General features: G+C 42.5%; 1 protein-coding gene across 1 annotated transcript; it reads right to left on the reverse strand.

Annotated features, from left to right (window-relative positions):
• Window positions 1–871: 871 nt before the first annotated feature.
• Window positions 872–16,637, reverse strand: chd1 (chromodomain helicase DNA binding protein 1). The gene is made up of 36 exons (XM_041058885.1): window positions 16,296–16,637; window positions 14,705–14,820; window positions 13,802–14,009; window positions 13,247–13,384; window positions 12,583–12,779; window positions 12,152–12,426; window positions 11,562–11,787; window positions 11,161–11,261; window positions 10,874–11,052; window positions 10,621–10,745; window positions 9,651–9,867; window positions 9,446–9,535; window positions 9,101–9,291; window positions 8,793–8,981; window positions 8,390–8,552; window positions 8,095–8,247; window positions 7,874–7,945; window positions 7,637–7,786; window positions 7,264–7,412; window positions 7,049–7,145; window positions 6,855–6,950; window positions 6,588–6,764; window positions 6,326–6,486; window positions 6,190–6,231; window positions 5,948–6,081; window positions 5,706–5,844; window positions 5,363–5,513; window positions 5,039–5,161; window positions 4,778–4,921; window positions 4,355–4,657; window positions 4,075–4,206; window positions 3,801–3,979; window positions 3,544–3,643; window positions 3,413–3,464; window positions 3,041–3,314; window positions 872–2,553 (listed from the first exon to the last, which is right to left on the reverse strand). Exons 2-36 carry the CDS (start codon window positions 14,755–14,757, stop codon window positions 2,289–2,291), a joined length of 5,445 nt encoding a protein of 1,814 aa, XP_040914819.1. The 5' UTR covers window positions 14,758–14,820; window positions 16,296–16,637; the 3' UTR covers window positions 872–2,288.
• Window positions 16,638–18,504: the final 1,867 nt, after the last annotated feature.

Raw genomic sequence — 18,504 nt, forward strand, 5'->3', positions numbered from 1 at the left:
AGTTTCCTTTTCTGAACACATTCAGTTTTTCTGCAAAGTATTGGTATAGTATTGGTGATTGGAAACTGGGTTTTGCTTGCTATCTGATCAGAAAAAGGAAATCAGTGATATAACACATCGCTACTGCCAACCCTGCTGCAGTTACGGTAAACTAGGAAGGGACACGAAGGCCTCTACCCAAGCACACAGACATCACACAAACACCCAAGTTTTACAACTTTCCTGTCAGGTGACAGTAACAGACTTTCAGAAGCTAAGAAACAAGAAAGTCATTCACAGAAACATGTAGCTCTGCTCCTCGCAGATTTACTCTGATTGTTTCTGTCTGCAGTTACAGACAGAAGCTGGTTCAAAAACAGTCTGAGGATGTTCTGAGATCTGGAGCAGCTGAGCGAGTCAGCTGCAGATATTTTTCTCTTCTTCTTCTTTTTTTTTTTTTTTTTTTTTTTAAGTTCGCACTCATCACAGACGCAGAAGCACTGATAAGCTTTACTCGGATGTGTTTTATCAACGTGCTCACTGTGGAAACCCTCACATGCAAAAACACTGCACTCCGGAATACTGGCAACGTGTTTATCCTCAGAAATTGGTTTCAACGTTGAGCAGTCTAACTTACAAAAAGGAGGATGTCTCAAGAGGGAGAGAGGACATAAGGGACAGCAGTGAGTTATAGAAGGGACTGACACCAACAATCAGTCCACGGTCAAAGTCTGATGTTTGATGTGAACATTAACTGCTGCTGCCACGTGATTGGCTGACTGGATCATTTGCGCGAATAATAAGCAGGTGCACAGGTGTTCCTAATAAAGTGCTGAGTAAGTGTAGTTCAGGGGTACATTCTAAATCACAAACTCTGGACACTTTGTTGAAGAGTTGGTACGAGTGTGTACACTGATTGATTTTTAATGGCTTCATAAACAACTATATAAAACGGTTCATAAAAATTCATGCACTTTCAGTGTAAATTCATTTTTGAAATAGAGGAAATGTATGTACAACAGTGTGAACTGTAACAGTGACTTCATTCAGTTTGGGTGGTTCACCACAAATATACTTGGCTGCATAGAAACATTATTATTATTGCCTACACAGAAAAGAAAATGTAAAGAAAGGTAAAGAAAACAATGTAAAAAAAAAAAAAAAAAGAAAAAAAAAAAAGATTATTTCTGGTCTAACAGGAGCTTCTATGGAAAGACCTCCCTCTGTCTGTAGACTGTGATTACAAAAGTCGCTTCCTTCCAACTCGCTCGATTCCACTGAGACAAAAGAACTAAGCACTAGTGAATAAAAACTGAGTATCGTTTAAGAACTTTCCCTTTACCAAAAGTTACATTCTGAAAGCATTTATCGGGAAATAACTATTGTACATAGTCAATAGTAGAATGACAAAAAAGCCTGAGTCGATGGGGGAAAAGTAGAGTCATCATAAATCCAAAAAGCCTGAGGAAAAAAGACCACTGATTTACTATTTTACAACAATTTACAACAGTATTACTGAAGAACAAAAAAACATGATATAAGTCGCTCTAAAAAAAAAAACAAAACAAAAATCCAAGTTATTTTTTACAGCTAAGATATGTTATTAAATAATTCACACCTGGTGGAAAAAAAAAATAATAAACCTACTGAGGAAAATGAGAAATGATGTATAAATGAGGTACTTCAGGTGGTGAGCCTGAGCCCAGACTGGATTCGACCTGTAATGTGATCCGTGTGACAACCGACTTCTCGTCCAGTTGTCACACTTAAATAAGCTGGGTGATCACATGAAAAGCATGATAGAGAAGACAGAGAGAGAGAGAGAGAGAGAGAGAGACAGACGAACATAGAGAACAGTCAAATACAGGATCCAGTGTCATGGGTTGGTGAGGGAAGTATGAGGCAGCACTCAGGGTCAATTGTGTCAATTTCCAGAATTTTTAAAAAAAGTTTATAAAAATAACAGGAACCAAAAAAAAAAAAAAAAAAAAAAAAGTAGTGCTGCACACTGTCCAGCCTACGCAGCTTTAGACTCTTAAATATAAAAATATGATTTGATTTTTTTTTTTTTTTTTTTTTTTTGATTTTTTTTTTTTTAAAATCTGCTAACCTGGTTTGAGCCGCCCGTTCCTGGCCCCGTTCATCTCCCAGGTTTCCGAGATGAGCTGAAGGTGTGTGGAGATGACAGTCATGCTGAACTGACTGGATAACACAGTGCTTCAAACAGACTTCAGGTTGGAGTCAACAGTCCCTTGTAAGGCATTTGCTTTGAGTCTATGGCTGCTACTAGCAGACCCGGGCAGCTCCTGTTATGTCTTGCGGCTGCTCCAGATCTGCTCCGGTGTGCTCTTGTGGTCCGACGAGTAGTCGAAAGGGGAGCGGTGCCCCATGGGCGAGCGCTGGTCTCGGGGAGAGCGGGGCCCGCTGGCCGAGGCTCGCTGCTCCGTCTGCCAGTCCGAGTGGTAGCGGTAGGAAGAGCGCTGGTCGGAATGGGAATAATCCTTTATGTCCAGCCGATGGTCTCTACCGGTGCGGAATTCCTCCAGCTTCCTGTGCTTACTGTCGTTGTAGTATCTGCACAGAAACAAAGCATCAAGTGTGAATGGGCGACGAAGCACAGACAAACATTTGGTATTAACATGAGTCTCGGGTGATCCAAACATATGTGGACAGCTCAGGTGTGAGTCAGTTTCAGGGGTTTGGCTAAGGACATGGTCCAGGTCTCGTCTACCACAACGTTTAAGACTGTTCACGCTGTTCAAGTGTTTTTGTACCAACTTGGGAAATAACTGGGACAGACAACATGACCTAAAAAATCTATATAGGATAAATGATTTTTATACTTTGACGACACTCGTCACCTGTTCTGTACTTTAATTACAATATTACCATAAATAAACTGCTGGTTAACCAGTTACAAGGAACAAATCTAACCTAACTAACACCTAACCTGTGCAATGCTAATGAATTATACAGCGACCGTTGTTGTTTTATCACCCAGACAGTAAACACTAGTTATTTTGTTTCTGGAAGAAGCACTCAGCCAGTCAGTGTCCCTCACCTGTCCTGTCTGTCTCTGTCCCTGTCCCTGTCCCTGTCCCTGCTGTCTGGTCTGTAGTGGTCTCTGTCTCGGTGGTCTTTGCCGTTGCTGAAGGAGGAGTAAGGTCTCTTCCTGGACTCCCCCCCTGCTGTCTTCCTGTGGGACTCCGAGCTGTGTCTCTCCTTGCTGCTGCTACTGCTCTCGTGGTATCGACCCGAAGCCTGATGCCTCTCTGAGCTGTAGCTGTCCCTGCTGCTGTCGTCCTGGTGAGAGTTGTCCCTCAGCCTTTCAACATCTGAGGATGGAGAGAACAAATAAATCAGCGTATATATCAGAACAACTCCCTCGTCTTATTTATCAGGTACAACAGAAGAAAAAAAATTGTGACTGTACCTGCATGTTTATAGCCATGAGTGTTGATACTTCTAGTGTTCTGCTCCATTGCCTTAGGAAACACAATCACAATCATCATCGTGGATTTCTAAATACTGTAAATCCAAATCAACAGCGAGGCCTTCACGTACCTGGGCGTTCTCTTGTCTTTTTTTGATTGCATGCTTATACAGTTTATGTAGCTTCCTGGCGTCAAACTCCGTAAATTTGGAAACAAATATCCACAGGTTTCTGAAAAAGACAAAACCATCAGCCCGCTTAACATGAGCAACGTATCAACCGAGACGGTGTTGATGGTCAGAAACACTTTGTACCATATGTTTGATAAACGTGACAGAATCATAACAGACAAGTGTGTATATATATATATATATATATATATACGAACTTTCTCCACTGTTTGATGAGGTCAGGGTTCGAGTACTCCTTCAGACACTCGGTGATGTGGTCTCCGATCTTGATGAGGCACTGCCTTGTGTGTTCGAGCTGCTCGCGCTCCGACAGGCCCTTCTCCGGTCTGTCCAGCTGCTTCAGGGCTGCTTTCACCGGCCGCATCCTCTCCTTACACTGCAACACAATATATATTTATATGCATGTTTTGCCATTAGCGGAATATTTAGCCATATATATTTTTTCCTTTCTGAGGATCTGAGTATCAGTACCACACTGAACGTCCTCTGGTCCAGTTCCTCAGACTCCTCGGATATCGGCACATTCTCTCCGCTTGCTGTTATGTGGACCGGCACATCCGAGGCTTTCTTCGTCCGTTCTCGTACCTCGGTTTTTACTTCGTTCTGATGAAAAGGATTTGAGATTGAATTCAGCACCAAATGATCCTCTTTTTTTCCCTTTCAGCCTTCAGTGATGAGTTCACTGAGTAGGTTGAGATTTTGGATCCACAGTTAGTAAAATAATATATGACGTATAGAATTATTGTTTCACCTTGTCCATGCTCTCCTCTTGTTTGTGTACCGCCTCCAGAGGCTTTGTTTCTTTTTTCTCCTTGGGCTCCTTCGTCTCTTTCCCGTCCCAACTTTCCTCCTTCTTTTCCTTCTTGCTGTCTTTTCTGATCTCTTTTTCTTTGACCTCCCTCTCCCCCGATGAAGAAAGCTCCTCCTGCTCAGGCTCCTCCTCCTCTTCCTCCTCTTCCTCCTCCTCCTCCTCCTCCTCTTCCTCTTCCTCCTCCTTCACCACCCCCCTGTCTGCTCTGGCCCGTCTGCTTGGCGGCTTCACTGGTGTAATCTCCTGAAATTTTCAAAACATAACGACACTTCAACTCCAAACTCGAAATAATTATTTCACGCCACAGGAAGGAAAAAAAAAAAAAAAAAAAAAAAAAACAGCACCACTAGGATGTAAACGTACCTTTTCCTCCTTGATTTCATCCTCATCATCTGACCTCTTGTCCGATGGGTTATCTGAGGACGGACTCTTCATCACCTCGTCCGTCTTTGTCGGCTTCTGGGTTTTGCTTTTTTTACTTCTTGGTTTCCTCTTCCGTGAATTGGCCTACATACATACAAAGAGACATGGTAGATTCTGGAAGACAGATCCATGTCAACTATCTCAGGGAAAAAGTCGGACATTTAAAATCATAAAAATCATAAAATAAAAAGTAAGACTTACCGTCCCTGCTTGTTTCTGTGCTTCTCTTTTGGCCAGGTCCTTGCTCAGTAACTTGATGAGGTAGTCTGCTCTGGTCTGTAGCTGTTTGGCCTGTGGCTTCTTGTCGGGGTCATCGGGTAGGAGCTGATCAACGAGTTGGACACAGTTTACGTGATCGCATCATTTTTATGATAAATGTCCAAGGTTTTGAAGGGTATTTAAAAAAAAAAAAAAAAAGACAAGTTCAGGACTAGATATATACATTTTGTTAGGCACTGGTTAAGGTTAGAGTAAAGGGCAAGGGAATGCACTGTGTCATTTGTGTGTGTGTGTGCCTGAACTCACCTTGTGTGTGAGATTGAGGTCCGGGTCCATCTTGATCATCTCCCAGCTGCCATAACCATACTCATAGATTCCTATGAGGAGGCTGGAGTCGTCCTCCTTCCCCCATTCAATGTCAAAGTGTGCTGCCTTCGAGTGGCACGGAATAATATACCTATTCAAATACAGACGATTAAAACCCACACCCTGCAAATACATTTTGTCATGCCACGTCAATCAATCGATCGATCGATCGATCGATCGGCTGATATTACTGATATCTGATATTACACAGACTAATCAAAATAAGCGGTGACGCCCAATCCTGTCTAAGAGAAATCACACAGCGTATATGGAGCAGCCTTACTTCTTCCTCTCCTCCGGGTCAGCAGGAATAGCCTTGTGGAGAGGGGCCAGCTCTTCCTCGTGAGAGATAACAAGCTTGGCATTCACCTGGACTCCAGAGATCCTGAACGTTGGGCCTTTTACCTTCCCTCTTCTTCCTCCTGAGGAGCAAACAAAGCGGGGAAAAAACGAGCCGTTTCATCAAGTTCATTCTGTTGTTGAAACTTTTACGCAAAGTCGGTAAAAAAAAGATCTGTTTGGTACCTGAGGTCTTGTCTGTTCCACAGGGGTTTTCTCGTAGTGTTCTCACACAGCCGTTGTGAACCGTCTCTGCCAAGCGTTTCAGGTCTTGTTCAGACTTATCCACAAGTTCAGCATCACGAGCAATAGCATCCAACCTGAGTGAAGACGGCACACATGTTGGCCAGACTGTTGTATGTTGTTGTTAATTTAAAAAAAAAAAAAAAAAAAAAAAAACAATCGAAGGTAAATGGGAACTAGCTTACCTTTCCAGTGGTCCTCCAAATTTTTTGTAACTCTTGACGAATCTGCAAGTAGTTCACAGAGATATGTTCACAGTAATATGTTAGGTTGGAGTAGATAATTAGCCACATTTGAGAAACTGGTTGTTAATGTGATCACCTCCGGATCTCAGCATCGTTGAAACCCTTGATATTTTCCCGTGGAATGGTCCGAGGCCGTCCTCGTTTCTTAGGCCTCTTTCGGTCTAAGGGGGAGTCACTGTCGGACCCCGAGTATCTCCTGTTCCTGCTCTGCCGGCCCTCGACTGAATTAAAGCTTATCTGTCGACACAAACCCACAAACATCACTTGGAGGTTCATTAAGAACCCATGAATTACACAGAACATTGTTCTAATTAGATTGGTCATGACGGCCTGTGTACCTGTTTGGCACAATTCCTCATGCGTGGCAGCAGGTAGATTTCCTCCAGCTCCTTCTGTCTCTCCTCCTCCTCCACCCTCCTCCTCTGCTCCTCAGGAATAATGTCATCCCAACTCCGGTGACTACGCTCTGAGTCGATGTCTAGCTCCTCATCCTCCATCATGGAGAAGTTGGCTACCTGCACAGGCCAGGCCAACAAACAACTGTAACTGTTAACCTGTAACTGAAGAGTGTAACAATGAGTGTAACAACAATCAATTTGTTTAACCTTGAACTGAGACAGCAGTTCTTCTCCCACTGTGGAGGGTCCAGGGTCGTTTTCCCGAGTCTCAGCTCTTTTGAGGATCTCATCAATGTCCATTTCCTGTGGAGCAGAAACAGGCTGTGACATGCGACTAGATATTTCAGGGAAAAAAAAAAAAGTATCATTATGTACATCCAGTTCAGGAGATAACTCCATACCTGAGGCTCCTGCTCCTCACCCTCTGGCTCTTTGAAAAGCTCCTCGGCACCAAACTTCAGGATGGCGGAAAGCTCCTCCTTATTGAAAGGGGCTGAACTGTTTGCAACAAAATAACCCCCAGTGAGATAGAGGAACACAAACACTACTGATAAAATCTCCTGAATGGAGTTCATTTAAGCAGCAGCAGCAGCAGCATGTGTTGTGTGTGGCTTACCTGGAGGGAGCTGCACCCGTATGGAGGACAGTTTTCCCTGTGGTGTCCATCCTCTGAATGACAAGGTGGTCCAGCACCATTTTCTTCTTCGCCCTCTCGATGATGTCCTCCTCCACTGAGCCCTTTGTCACCAGACGGTAGATATTCACCTGCCAGTCGACAAGCAAACAGTGAGATGCGCAGAATAGTGTGTGCAGCACCTCAGCATGTTCTGGATAAGGTGGATAATGTATATCTACTAGAGCTCCAACCACTAAAACACAACCTAAATATTAATTTATCAGTCATAGTAAAATAATCATCTATAGGACAATAACCATCTGAAACGGGCCGAGCAGAGCTGGATCAAAAGTTTGTGACAGTTGCGGCTTACCTGTCTTTTCTGTCCGATCCTGTGGGCTCTGGCCTGGGCCTGGAGATCATTCTGGGGGTTCCAGTCTGAGTCGAAGATGACTACTGTGTCGGCCGAGGCCAGATTGATACCCAGACCGCCCGCGCGAGTCGATAACAGGAAGCAGAAATCCTGTGCACATAAGTGGAGGCTGAATATATGCAACAGTCCTGGTTTATTCACAAACTGAATTATCTGTATCTAGAGCGTGGAACTTACCTCCGAGCCCTCGGCATTAAAGTGGTCCAACGCCTGCTTCCTCATCTCCCCTTTGATGGAGCCATCTAATCTCTACAAAAAAAACGAACAACACTTCAGAAATTGGGAAGTGGTAGAACTGGAGATTGGTTCCTAATAGTGCTAAAAAAAAAAAAAAAAGTGCTGGGTGAGTGTATGGAACAGTAAGGCAAGACGGTCACGGGAGAACAGTGTGTAGCTACCTGAAAGAGGAACTGTCGGCTCCTCAGGTATTCAGCCAGGATATCCAGCATCCGTACCATCTGGGAGAAGATGAGAACTCGATGGCCTCGCTCCTTCAAACGCACCAGGAGTTTATCCAACAGGACCAGCTTCCCACTGCTGCGGATCAGTTGCTTTAGAAGGAAAAGAGGTCCTTTCATTACCTTTCTTCCTTACGGAGTACATGCACGCTGATTAACCCCCGATTTTGAATCTTGGAAACACGTTGTCAGGACAAATCAGAAACCCCAACACAGCGGCACAACATAAACAGACCTGTAAGGCTTCGGCTCTGTTGAGGAACTCGTTGTCCTCTGGGGGCTTGATAAGGTAGCAGTGGTTACAACACTTCTTCAGCTCCATCATGATGTTCAGGAACCCTGATGTGCTGCCTTTGGTACCTTTACTCAGAGCCTTGTAGTTCCTGGTCAGGATCCACCTAATCACAAACAGGACACACACACACAACTTTATTAAATAAAGTTCTTTCCATAATGATGGACTCCGCTCTGTATCACTCAAGTGGTAGGTGAAGGATAAAAATAAGCAGTTGTTCATGTCTTCATCATAAAAATGGTTATGTATCAATGTTTTTTTTTTTTTTTTTCTTGCCAGTCAGGCAAGCAGTAATGTGTACGGTTGATTTAAAGTTGAGGAAAATGTAGTGTCCGACTCTTACTTGTAATACTGTTTCTGGATAGCGCTCATCTCAACTCGGAGGATCTGCTCCACTTTGGCAGGAAGGGATTTCTCCACATCCTTCTTGACTCGGCGCAGCAGAAAAGGTTCCAGTTCTTTGTGCAGACTGGTGTAGCCAGAGTCCCTGCCTTTACCATGCTCCTCCTCAAACAGCTCCCAAGAGTGAAACCTTGAGAAACGAGACATACAATACACAGTGGGTCAAGAGTATATTCATTATATTTCTACTTTTAACTTTTTACTTTTACTTAAAGTTAGTCTTTAAGCACAACAACTGATGTGACCTACTTCTCAGGCATAATGAAGTGCAGCAGGGACCAAAGCTCTTTCAGGGAGTTCTGCAGCGGCGTTCCTGTGATCAGAAGTCTGTGATTGGACTTGAAGTCAATCATGGTTTTGTAGAGGAGGGAGTCGTCGTTCTTCAGTCGGTGAGCCTCATCCACGCCGATGAAGGCCCAGTTAACACCGCCCAAAAACGACTGGAGACGCATTTTTGCTACAGTTACATGTCATGTTCTTACATCATACGGCACAGCTTTAGAACTGACCTTTACTTTATGTCATAAATCAAGGAGATTAAGTGGCAAACAACAGCACAATCACGTTTCACAATAAAGTGAAGCAGCTGCTGACCTTGTCTTTGAGAAGAATCTCATATGTTGTGAGGAGGATGTTAAATTTCATTCTCTTGCTATGGACATGCATCCACTCATGTGTCCTGATCTATGAAATGGAAACAGGAGAAAAGAAAACATCGTAACTGTTAAGACATTTTTAATAAAGTGATTGCGATTAATCGTGCAGCACTGGTGAGCAACAGGTGCCTGAACCACCATACCATGTTCCTGCTGCTGATGTCTCCCAGGTAGACCACAACATTCATCTGAGGAGCCCAGAGCTGGATTTCTCTTTGCCAGGAGGTCAACGTAGACAGAGGTACAACCAGCAAGAAAGGCCCGTACAGCTGGTGCTCATTAAACAGGTAGTTGAGGAAGCAGATGGTCTGGATGGTCTTCCCTAGCCCCATCTCATCAGCAAGGATGCAACTGTTGCCTCTGCGAATGATGATAAAGCAGAAGAGAGTAACGGCTCAAGGTTGTGTGTCTGCTACGCACGTCTAAGTGATGAAGCATCCAGGATACGGACATGGTTAATATTCCATTTGTATATCAGGTGCCAATGTGCAGTTGTAATGTAAAAGTTTGGTGACATACAGTGGTGATTTTAGAAGTGAAAAGAAAGTTTAAGATCATTTTAGTCTTAAGATCTCCGCCCCCCAAGATTTTCAGTGATATTCAAGTCAGGGGAAGGGTCAATTCCAAAAGCTTCAGCTTGCATCTCTTCAAGTCATTCAAGGTGGCTTTTAAGCTATGCTCTGGATCATTGTCCTGTTGCAGAAGCCAGCATCTTCTCAGTTTCAGTTTCTCGACTGGCTGCATGACTTTTGAATCTACAGTTTGCTGATATCATCACAAGCTCTTCCAGCCACATGGAAACCATGAACTGGCCTTTAATAGGGCTGTAAATTGTAAATTATTATGATTATTATTTTGTATTAATGAAATAAAATAAAATGTAAGTGTTATTTTTATGTGTTTTTATGTGTTTACTGCAGGAGTTGTAAATACTTCTTTACACTTCAAAAATCAACAAAAATTCGTAATTTACCTGAGGGGTACCCAAACTTTTGTGCACACTGTATCCTCTGTGTTGATCCAGGGAAGCCCTGATTACTATGGTAGTTTTATTCACCTCATAATTACAATAAGGGCTGTAGGCTGAGAATGTAAGGATTGACTGAGTCATACTTGCACCAGGAGTGGGCCATCCAGTTCAAACTGTCCAACTGGTAGTCTCGGAGCTCCAGGCCGTCTGCTCCTATGTAAGCTGGCTGCTTCTTCATGGGCACAAACCTGGGTCTCTGTTTCAGCACCTACAGGAAAGAACAGCAGCGCGTCAGCTTTCAGAACTCACAATTCAGTTTATTTCAGGATGGGGAAAAAACGCAAAGGTACAATGCATTACCAACAAACAGCCAGCAGAGATTTGGCAGTATGTTACCTTGCAGTCCCTGGATGGAATGGTCTTGGACTGGTTTCTGCTCATATAGTCGTCAATGCATTTCTGGAACTTCCTGGCAATCAGTGCGCCGTCTTCCCAGCTACACTCTGAGTATGGTAAGCCCTGCCACTTACACAGGTAGTCTGGGTAACCAGCCGCCGACTTCTGGTTTGAATGGCCTGAATTGAATTCAGAGGCATATTTACTTTCACAAATCCAGTGGCATCAAATACTTAGAATAAACTGCTTTTATACAAACAATGAGCAATACATAGTAGAAAGTGCACCTATGATTCGCTCTACTAGCTGGTACTGAGAGTGCAGGTCATCCATCAATTCTTCCTGACAGTTGAAATATTCGATATCCTCTGGTGAAGCCGCCTTTAACCTGAGGAGAGAGGGGAAAAAAAAGCATCCATTTCTAATCTGGGCCAAACCAACATTTTTTTTTCAAGATGACTGGGTTAAATTTCTTTTACAAAATAGGAATCTGCAGTGGGAAAAGATGAACCATGGTAATGTTCATGTTCCTATTTAAATCAATGAAGCATCAATGAAGGAGACAAATGCAATTAAAATTTGGACCAATGGTCAGGAGAAGACAGGGCAGCTCTCACTGTCAAGTGTGTACAGTTGTGATAAAGTTTAAGAAAGCAAGAAGCACATGCTTAAATGTATAACCTCTCACCATTTCTTCTTCTCCTGTTCCTTCTTTTTGAAGTTGTCCAGTTTTTTCATGCCCTTGACATTCTGCATTTTGAGCGTCTCCTCTGTCTCCCAGGTGTTGTGGATGTGGGCCCAGTTCTTCCACTTTATCAGATACTGGACGTCGCCCGCCTCTTTGTTGGGATTGAAGTTGACATTGGGGTCCCCGTCTGCTTCTACAGCATACACAGTGGTTACACTTCCTGTTGCTGTTAGGAAACAAAATGAAGGAATACTGTGTTACATATTTCTTTATTCATCCTTCCGAGTTCCCCTAAAAAAAAAAATCCCCCCACTTCCACTACACCTTTCAAAAGTTGATGAGAATTCTGAAATTCCATACCGGATGAAATTACTGTACATAGCCCCAATTAAGGCAAGGGTATGTAACTTTTGCAGAGACAGCAGTCTCTGCCACCACAAGTGGTAACTACAGGAGGCTAGTCAGAGTGCGTCAGGTTACTAGAAGTAGCAAAAACCCTAGAAGCTAACAGCTCATGTACAGGAAAAGCCTATTGACCACTTTTAAATCAGTGTGGTTGGCATCATCAATCTGAGTGTTGTGTCCCTTACCTCTTTTTCTTCCTGTTCTGCAATCCATTACTCTCTCCAGTGTTTCAAATTCATCTTCCTCGGGCTGTGGAACATCTTCACCCAGAACTTCCACCACATCATCTGAGTCCGTCTTCAGTTCCTCGTCCTCCTTGTAGCTGATGTTAACTGTGGCCTGCCGCCGTGGCCCTGCGGACGCCACCTTCTTGTAGTTATCATCCTCGTCTTCAGAAGAAGAGCACTTCTTTGTTTTCTTCCTCTGGGCGCTGCTTTTTTTCCCATTCCGAAAATTCATCCTGAGACAAGACAAGAGGCGAAGAAATAATGCACGTGCCAAATTCAAGTCAAGCCACTCTGCGTATTTCCTTAAAGAACGTAAGCCTCGTGTCCACTTCAAAGGGAAATACTTGACAATAAAGTAACCCTGTGTACCCAGGCAGCGGTCCACTTACTTTGTTGGAGGTTTTCTACTTTTGATTTTGTGACTGGGCTCATAGTCTGAGGCCGTTTCGTCACTGTTGTCCTCTGCGGATGAGTCTGATCCAGAACCGCTGCCGGATCCAGAACCTGATCCAGAGTCAGAGGAGCCTGAATTTCTTCTCCTTTTGGATCCACTTGAAGAGTCAGATTCATCGCTACTTGACGAGTCCTAGAAAAAAAAAAAAGATCATCATAGACATAATGTTCGTGAATATGCAATTGATTTATTCTACCTCTTCAATTACAGATGTTACCGTGTTGATTAGTTCCCAATTAAACTGCACAGAAAATGTGTACTGAGAGTAGGGGTGTGCCATCTAAGTCACCTCACGATTGCTACAATTCAACGATTTACCGATGATCAATGCATCTCGATTAACCTTTTTCCCCACATAGAGTTGTAGTTACTTGTAAAATAATGTATATTTTTTAAATATCCATTCATTGAAGTAAAACAATGAATGGGGGGGTGGCATGCGCAACTTTATTTTTCGTTCCGACAGCTGCACTTCCGTTATTAAAGGAATCGATTTTTGAACTTTTATGAATCAACGCTGAATCATCAAGTGTCGCATCATGATTAATCTATGAACCGGGCACACCCCTAACTGAGGGTAGGTTCAGTTTGAAACAAACCTCATCAGATCCACTGTTTGAGGAGCTTTGTCTATGGTGCTGTTGATGCTGCTGCTGCTGCTGCTGCTGCTGAAGCTGCTGTTTCCTGAGCATAGCAGACCTTTGCACCGCAAGGATACTTGGGTTGGACTTCCAGAACTGAAATCAACGAGTGTGTTGGAAGATTAGCCAAAACGTGTGAGGTTTAGAAGCTTTCACATGACAAGAGTGTTAAACACCCCAAAAAGTGTGCCACTGACAATAAAATGTTGGTGTGCCTCTAACATGAAAATGTGTCAAACTAGGTCAAACCATGCAAACTACAAGTATTGCAGCTCTGTGCTCTTTAAGCAGTCCCCTGCATTAGACACAGTGTTGCTACAGAGATGTAAGGCAATGCTGAGTCTGTGTTGACAAATAGTTTCAGGGAGTGTCAAGCACTTTGATGCAGATTATGTGAAAGCAGCTGTCAAAAGACATAATGCTGGAACATTTTCCTGACAGAATGATTTCATTTTCACCACATCCAGTAAGTGTCACAAATTTAAGCCCTTCTTTGAAATCACAATTCGTTACCTCAGCTCCATCAATGTTTGACTTATTTGGCGGTTCTATCTTCTCCTTGGATTTTTCTGTGTCAGAGTCTGATTGGCTGCCAGAGTCTGAGCCGCTTCCTGAGTCACTGCTTCCTGATTGGCTGCTGCTGCTGGAGGAGCTGGAACTGGAACCTGAGCCGGACCCTGATGCGGAGCCCGATCCAGAACCGGATTCATCATCAGAGTTACTGTCCCATGTTAAGAGAAAAAAACAAAATCATGAAACAAATATTTGTGCATCAGAAATTAACAGATGAATCATTCGTAAAAGAAATCTGTTTAACATATTGGACTCAATCAAAACATTTTTATTATTGTACCAATAAAACCCCTGTTACTAAGGTAACACCCTTTTCCATATCAGTCTTTCACAAGTAGCAATAAAAAAAAAAAAGTATTCATGAAACTCTACTGACATCATCCATTCTGGCCTTGTATGCAGATAAACATTAAAGTGTTGCATGCCTCTAACTTATACTTAACAATAACAACAATGCTTACAAAAAAACCCCCAAAAACAGCACAATCATTCACTGCAAAGAAACAACTGCATTGAAAGTGCCACCAAAGATAAGAGGGATGTCCGGCAACAAAAGTTTATTCTTGCACAACCTTTAATACAATGCAATCCAAAGTTGTCTGGCAGAGTAATATGTTAGCTAATTACATATTTGCAACTGCACAACTGATGGCAGCATCCCAGAGACAGAAACGGTGGTTCAAAAGCATTTTGCTCCTGTCTAATGTGTAAACATAAGGGTCAGATGTACAGTTACTGTTACAACTATGTCCTCATAACTGTATCATCCGAAATGAGACATTAATAAAAACAGATTTTGATCAACACTGATGTAATTTTGTGAAAGCTTATAAATTGCTTTACCTTGATTCTCCACTGCTGTTGCTTACGCTTTCATCCTCACTGCGTCCAGCCATGTTGAAGTCCAGAATATAGACTTCCCCCTTACAACTTGTAGTATTATGTCAAACGTGTTTAACCTGTGAGTGAAGATGCACATTAAAAACGTTACAAATACTTTAAGGGAAATGTGAGGACTGTACCTTAATCCTGTGTTTGTTACAATTTGGCACAGCCTGGAATAACTTACACACTGCAAGTACATATCGACATGCTTGCAAAGTTAAATGCATTTGCAGCTGAGTACACCATCCTCGACAGACTCTAGTCCCTGCATCAAAGTTTAACCAGTGAACTGTCCTATTAGAACTGTCTATACACTTTCGCAGATTTTTTTATATCAATATTTCTGAAATGATTAATGCTGTGTTTTAGTTCTGGGAGAGGTTAACTGTTTCTGTAGTACATCAAAACACGTTTTAAAATGAATATCCCACTTTAAAGCCAGAACAGACAATCCTGTCCGGATGGCTGTTGCTCCATCTAACTGCATTTGTTCCCTTAGCGCAGGGGCCTATCAGGCCTGCGGAGAAGCGGCGTGTTTTCGAATTCACACAAAGCTCCGTGGGCATTCCAAACACTAAATAGCCACACTGACCTTAGCAATAGTCAAAAGACATTTTATTCTAAACGGTCTTATACAAGCCCTCGTGTCGTCGACTCGTGGAGCCATTTAGTCTTACTATTGCTATAGATTAGCATGTTGCTAACTAGCTAATACCGGCTAATGACGCCAATATTAGCTATTGGCGGGGTACGTTAGCAGTTATGTATACAGACACGGTCATCGCATGAGCTGTTTTTTCTCCACATTCTTCTTTCTCCAAATTCAATGGACGACAAAATCCCTCAACAATCGCCATTATCGTATTACCACCACCAACTTAATTAATGCTAGACACTTTGCAAGCCACTGTCCTCTTCGTATAACCAATTACTGGGTGCTAGCTCGTATGTGTTACGCTAGTATTGTGAATTTCTGAGTTATAAAATCATAACACTTGTAAAACAATTAAAGCAACAGTTTGCGCTATAATTACACAAAATGGGCCGCAACCATGTCGGTGAAATGTTAAATTTCGTGCCATTTTTATTTTAGGTCAACGTGGGTTCATTAAACAAGGAGAGGAATGATAAGCGCAGCGTTTACTGAGGTTGTCAAGGAAAGTAGCATTGGCTAACGTTATGAAGCACGAGGCTACGACGGAAGCTAACAAAATGACAAAACTTTGCCCTAGTTCATCTGAGCAGGGAACCGCTAGTATGTTCACAGTCCAGTCTACACTCGCTGTTTAACAGCCAACGACATTTAACTATGCAAATGTTTGTGCGAGTAGTGGACGACGGCAGAGTCCTAAACTTATTTACTATTCATTATTAAACCCACACATCCAAATGAGCTAACCTAACTTCACCCTCTTCCATCTTGTTTTAATTCGCCGCTCACTTCTCGCGGCTTTTACCACATCAACATATAACTTAGCTTATGTTCTCGCTGAACTAGGGAGATAAGTAGCTCCATGCTGTATGTTACCGAACAATATTTTTATGTTACCTGTCAAACTCAAATGAAACTGATGTTTAAATCCGCCTTCCACTTCAGAGGTCCTTTCTTCTTTTATTTAACTAGTGAGCTAGCAGCGGCTGGTAGCTAACGCTACCTTACGCTAGCTAGCTAGCTAGCTCTCTCCCAGTTAGGGAGAGCAGAGACGACTCCGTTTGGTAAAACTGGTGCAGTTTAGGTTTTCCTCTTCCCCGACAAAGTAAGTAAATCCCCTTTCTCGTTTTAGATGTAAGCAAAGTCTAGTGCTCGTCGGTCAGCTACGATTGTAGAAAGCTGGCATTTCAATCCAGGGTCTTCCGACAACCGGCCTCCGCCATGACGCCGTAGGGTTCACTTGACGAGGAAACCCCGGGCAGTGACGTAAAGACTGAGCTACTCACTACACAGCCACAGCAGCAAACATCTGGGTACGGGTATTTTTAGACAAAAAATACGTCCTCGAAAAAATGGAAGTGTACATTGAAATACTTACTATAACAACAACTGGGCCGAAAATGTTAATGGTAATGTTAATCATTTGTCTTAAGAATTAAAATGATGATTTAGAAGAAAACAGGCCTGTCCTATTAACGGACTTAGACTTAGATAAACTTTATTGATGCACAAGGGAAATTGTTTGGTCACAGTAGCTCAGTTGCACCCGAAGAAAAATAAGTCTAAAATAGTTATAATTAAAAAAAAAAATACAGTAGTATAAGCAGAAAAAAAGGATACCACATTGCACATGTGCAAACCTACAAGGAAATAGAAATAGAAGTTAACGTAAATATACACTATATACATACAGGAAAAGTAAAAAGAACACACCAAGAATAACTTAAAAAGGTCAAAATCACGGGAGCTACACTATGACCTGCTGCCTCTCTCAGGCGCAGTCAAGGGTTTGTTTGTTTGGTTGGTTCTCAGTTGAAAACAATACACTACCATCACTACAAAACGCCACTTACACCATCACGAATAAAAGTCATTTTTTTCCCATTCATTCTCACCATCGTGTATATGTAGACATAAGTGCGTTTCTGGTGTGAGAGATGGTTCTATTTAGGCAATTTGTGCAACCTGGACTTAAGTGGACAACTGAAATCAAAGACTGCATCAACCGCTGATGCAGTGGCACCACCATCTGCTGGTGATAGATGTTTAACGCATGATGTATCAGGCACTAATATCGTTTCAGCAAAAATATGTTTTTTAATTGTTTTTACCACAGTGGATTTACAGGAGATAAATAACCACAAAACACCAAACAACATCTAGGCCTAATTCAAACCTCACACTATGGTGACATGTTTCAACGCGCGTCACTGGCTCGCTGTCTGTGATCATGGACCAATAGGAAGTGATCCAGGAATCAAGCAGCCCCGGAACGGAAGCGCATATTGTGCATCTCTAAAGATTTTTTTTTTTTTTAAAGCAGCGATAAAAGGATGCTACTGCCAGTCCTGTTCATAGCACAGAGTCAGGTTAATCTCCCGTAAAATATGTTTCAGTTCTAGGCGACCTTACAATGGGGTGATAGAGAGCGACAGCTTGGAATAAACGGGTTTGCTCTCCAGAGGGTGAGTAAAGTATAGATTCATTTAACCGCATCACTCTAAGCGATAAGCCGCATTCATTTAGCAGTGAACATGAAAAAAAAAAAAAAACAGAGCAAACCAGAGCCGCGTCCCGAGTGATCATCGTTAGAGAGAAGCTCGTCCTGTCGCAGACTCACGAGATTTACATGTTCTGCAGTGCACGTGAGAAAGCTTGTGCAGAGCTGATTTCAAAGGCGCAGTTCAAGGAGTATGAGCCTAAATCTGTGACTCATAATCTATATTTACAGGCTGGAGCAGAAGCCAGGGTCGGATTAACCTGAGAGGTGCCTCTGGGCCAGAACTGACCTGCACTGTGTTTGAACTGTCATTGTGAAGTATCATATTTCACACTGTATATTGAATTGATAATATGTTATCTCTATTTCTGCCTGGCTCGAGGTTTGCTGAGGGCCTGTTTAGTTTGTGGGAGATTGATCGAACACCTTTTTTTTTTTTTTTTAATATGCATCATGTGAGCAAATTAGGATAAAGTTACTAATATTTTGACACAGAAATTTGGAAATGGCTTTTAAATTTACACGACAGTGTGTACTGATATTGAAAACAATATTAAAATGATTTTTTAGATATTTGAGGAAGTGAAAGTACAAAATGTTTTACAA

Source organism: Toxotes jaculatrix, chromosome 16 (genome assembly GCF_017976425.1).
Source record: "Toxotes jaculatrix isolate fToxJac2 chromosome 16, fToxJac2.pri, whole genome shotgun sequence".
NCBI lineage: Eukaryota > Metazoa > Chordata > Actinopteri > Toxotidae > Toxotes > Toxotes jaculatrix.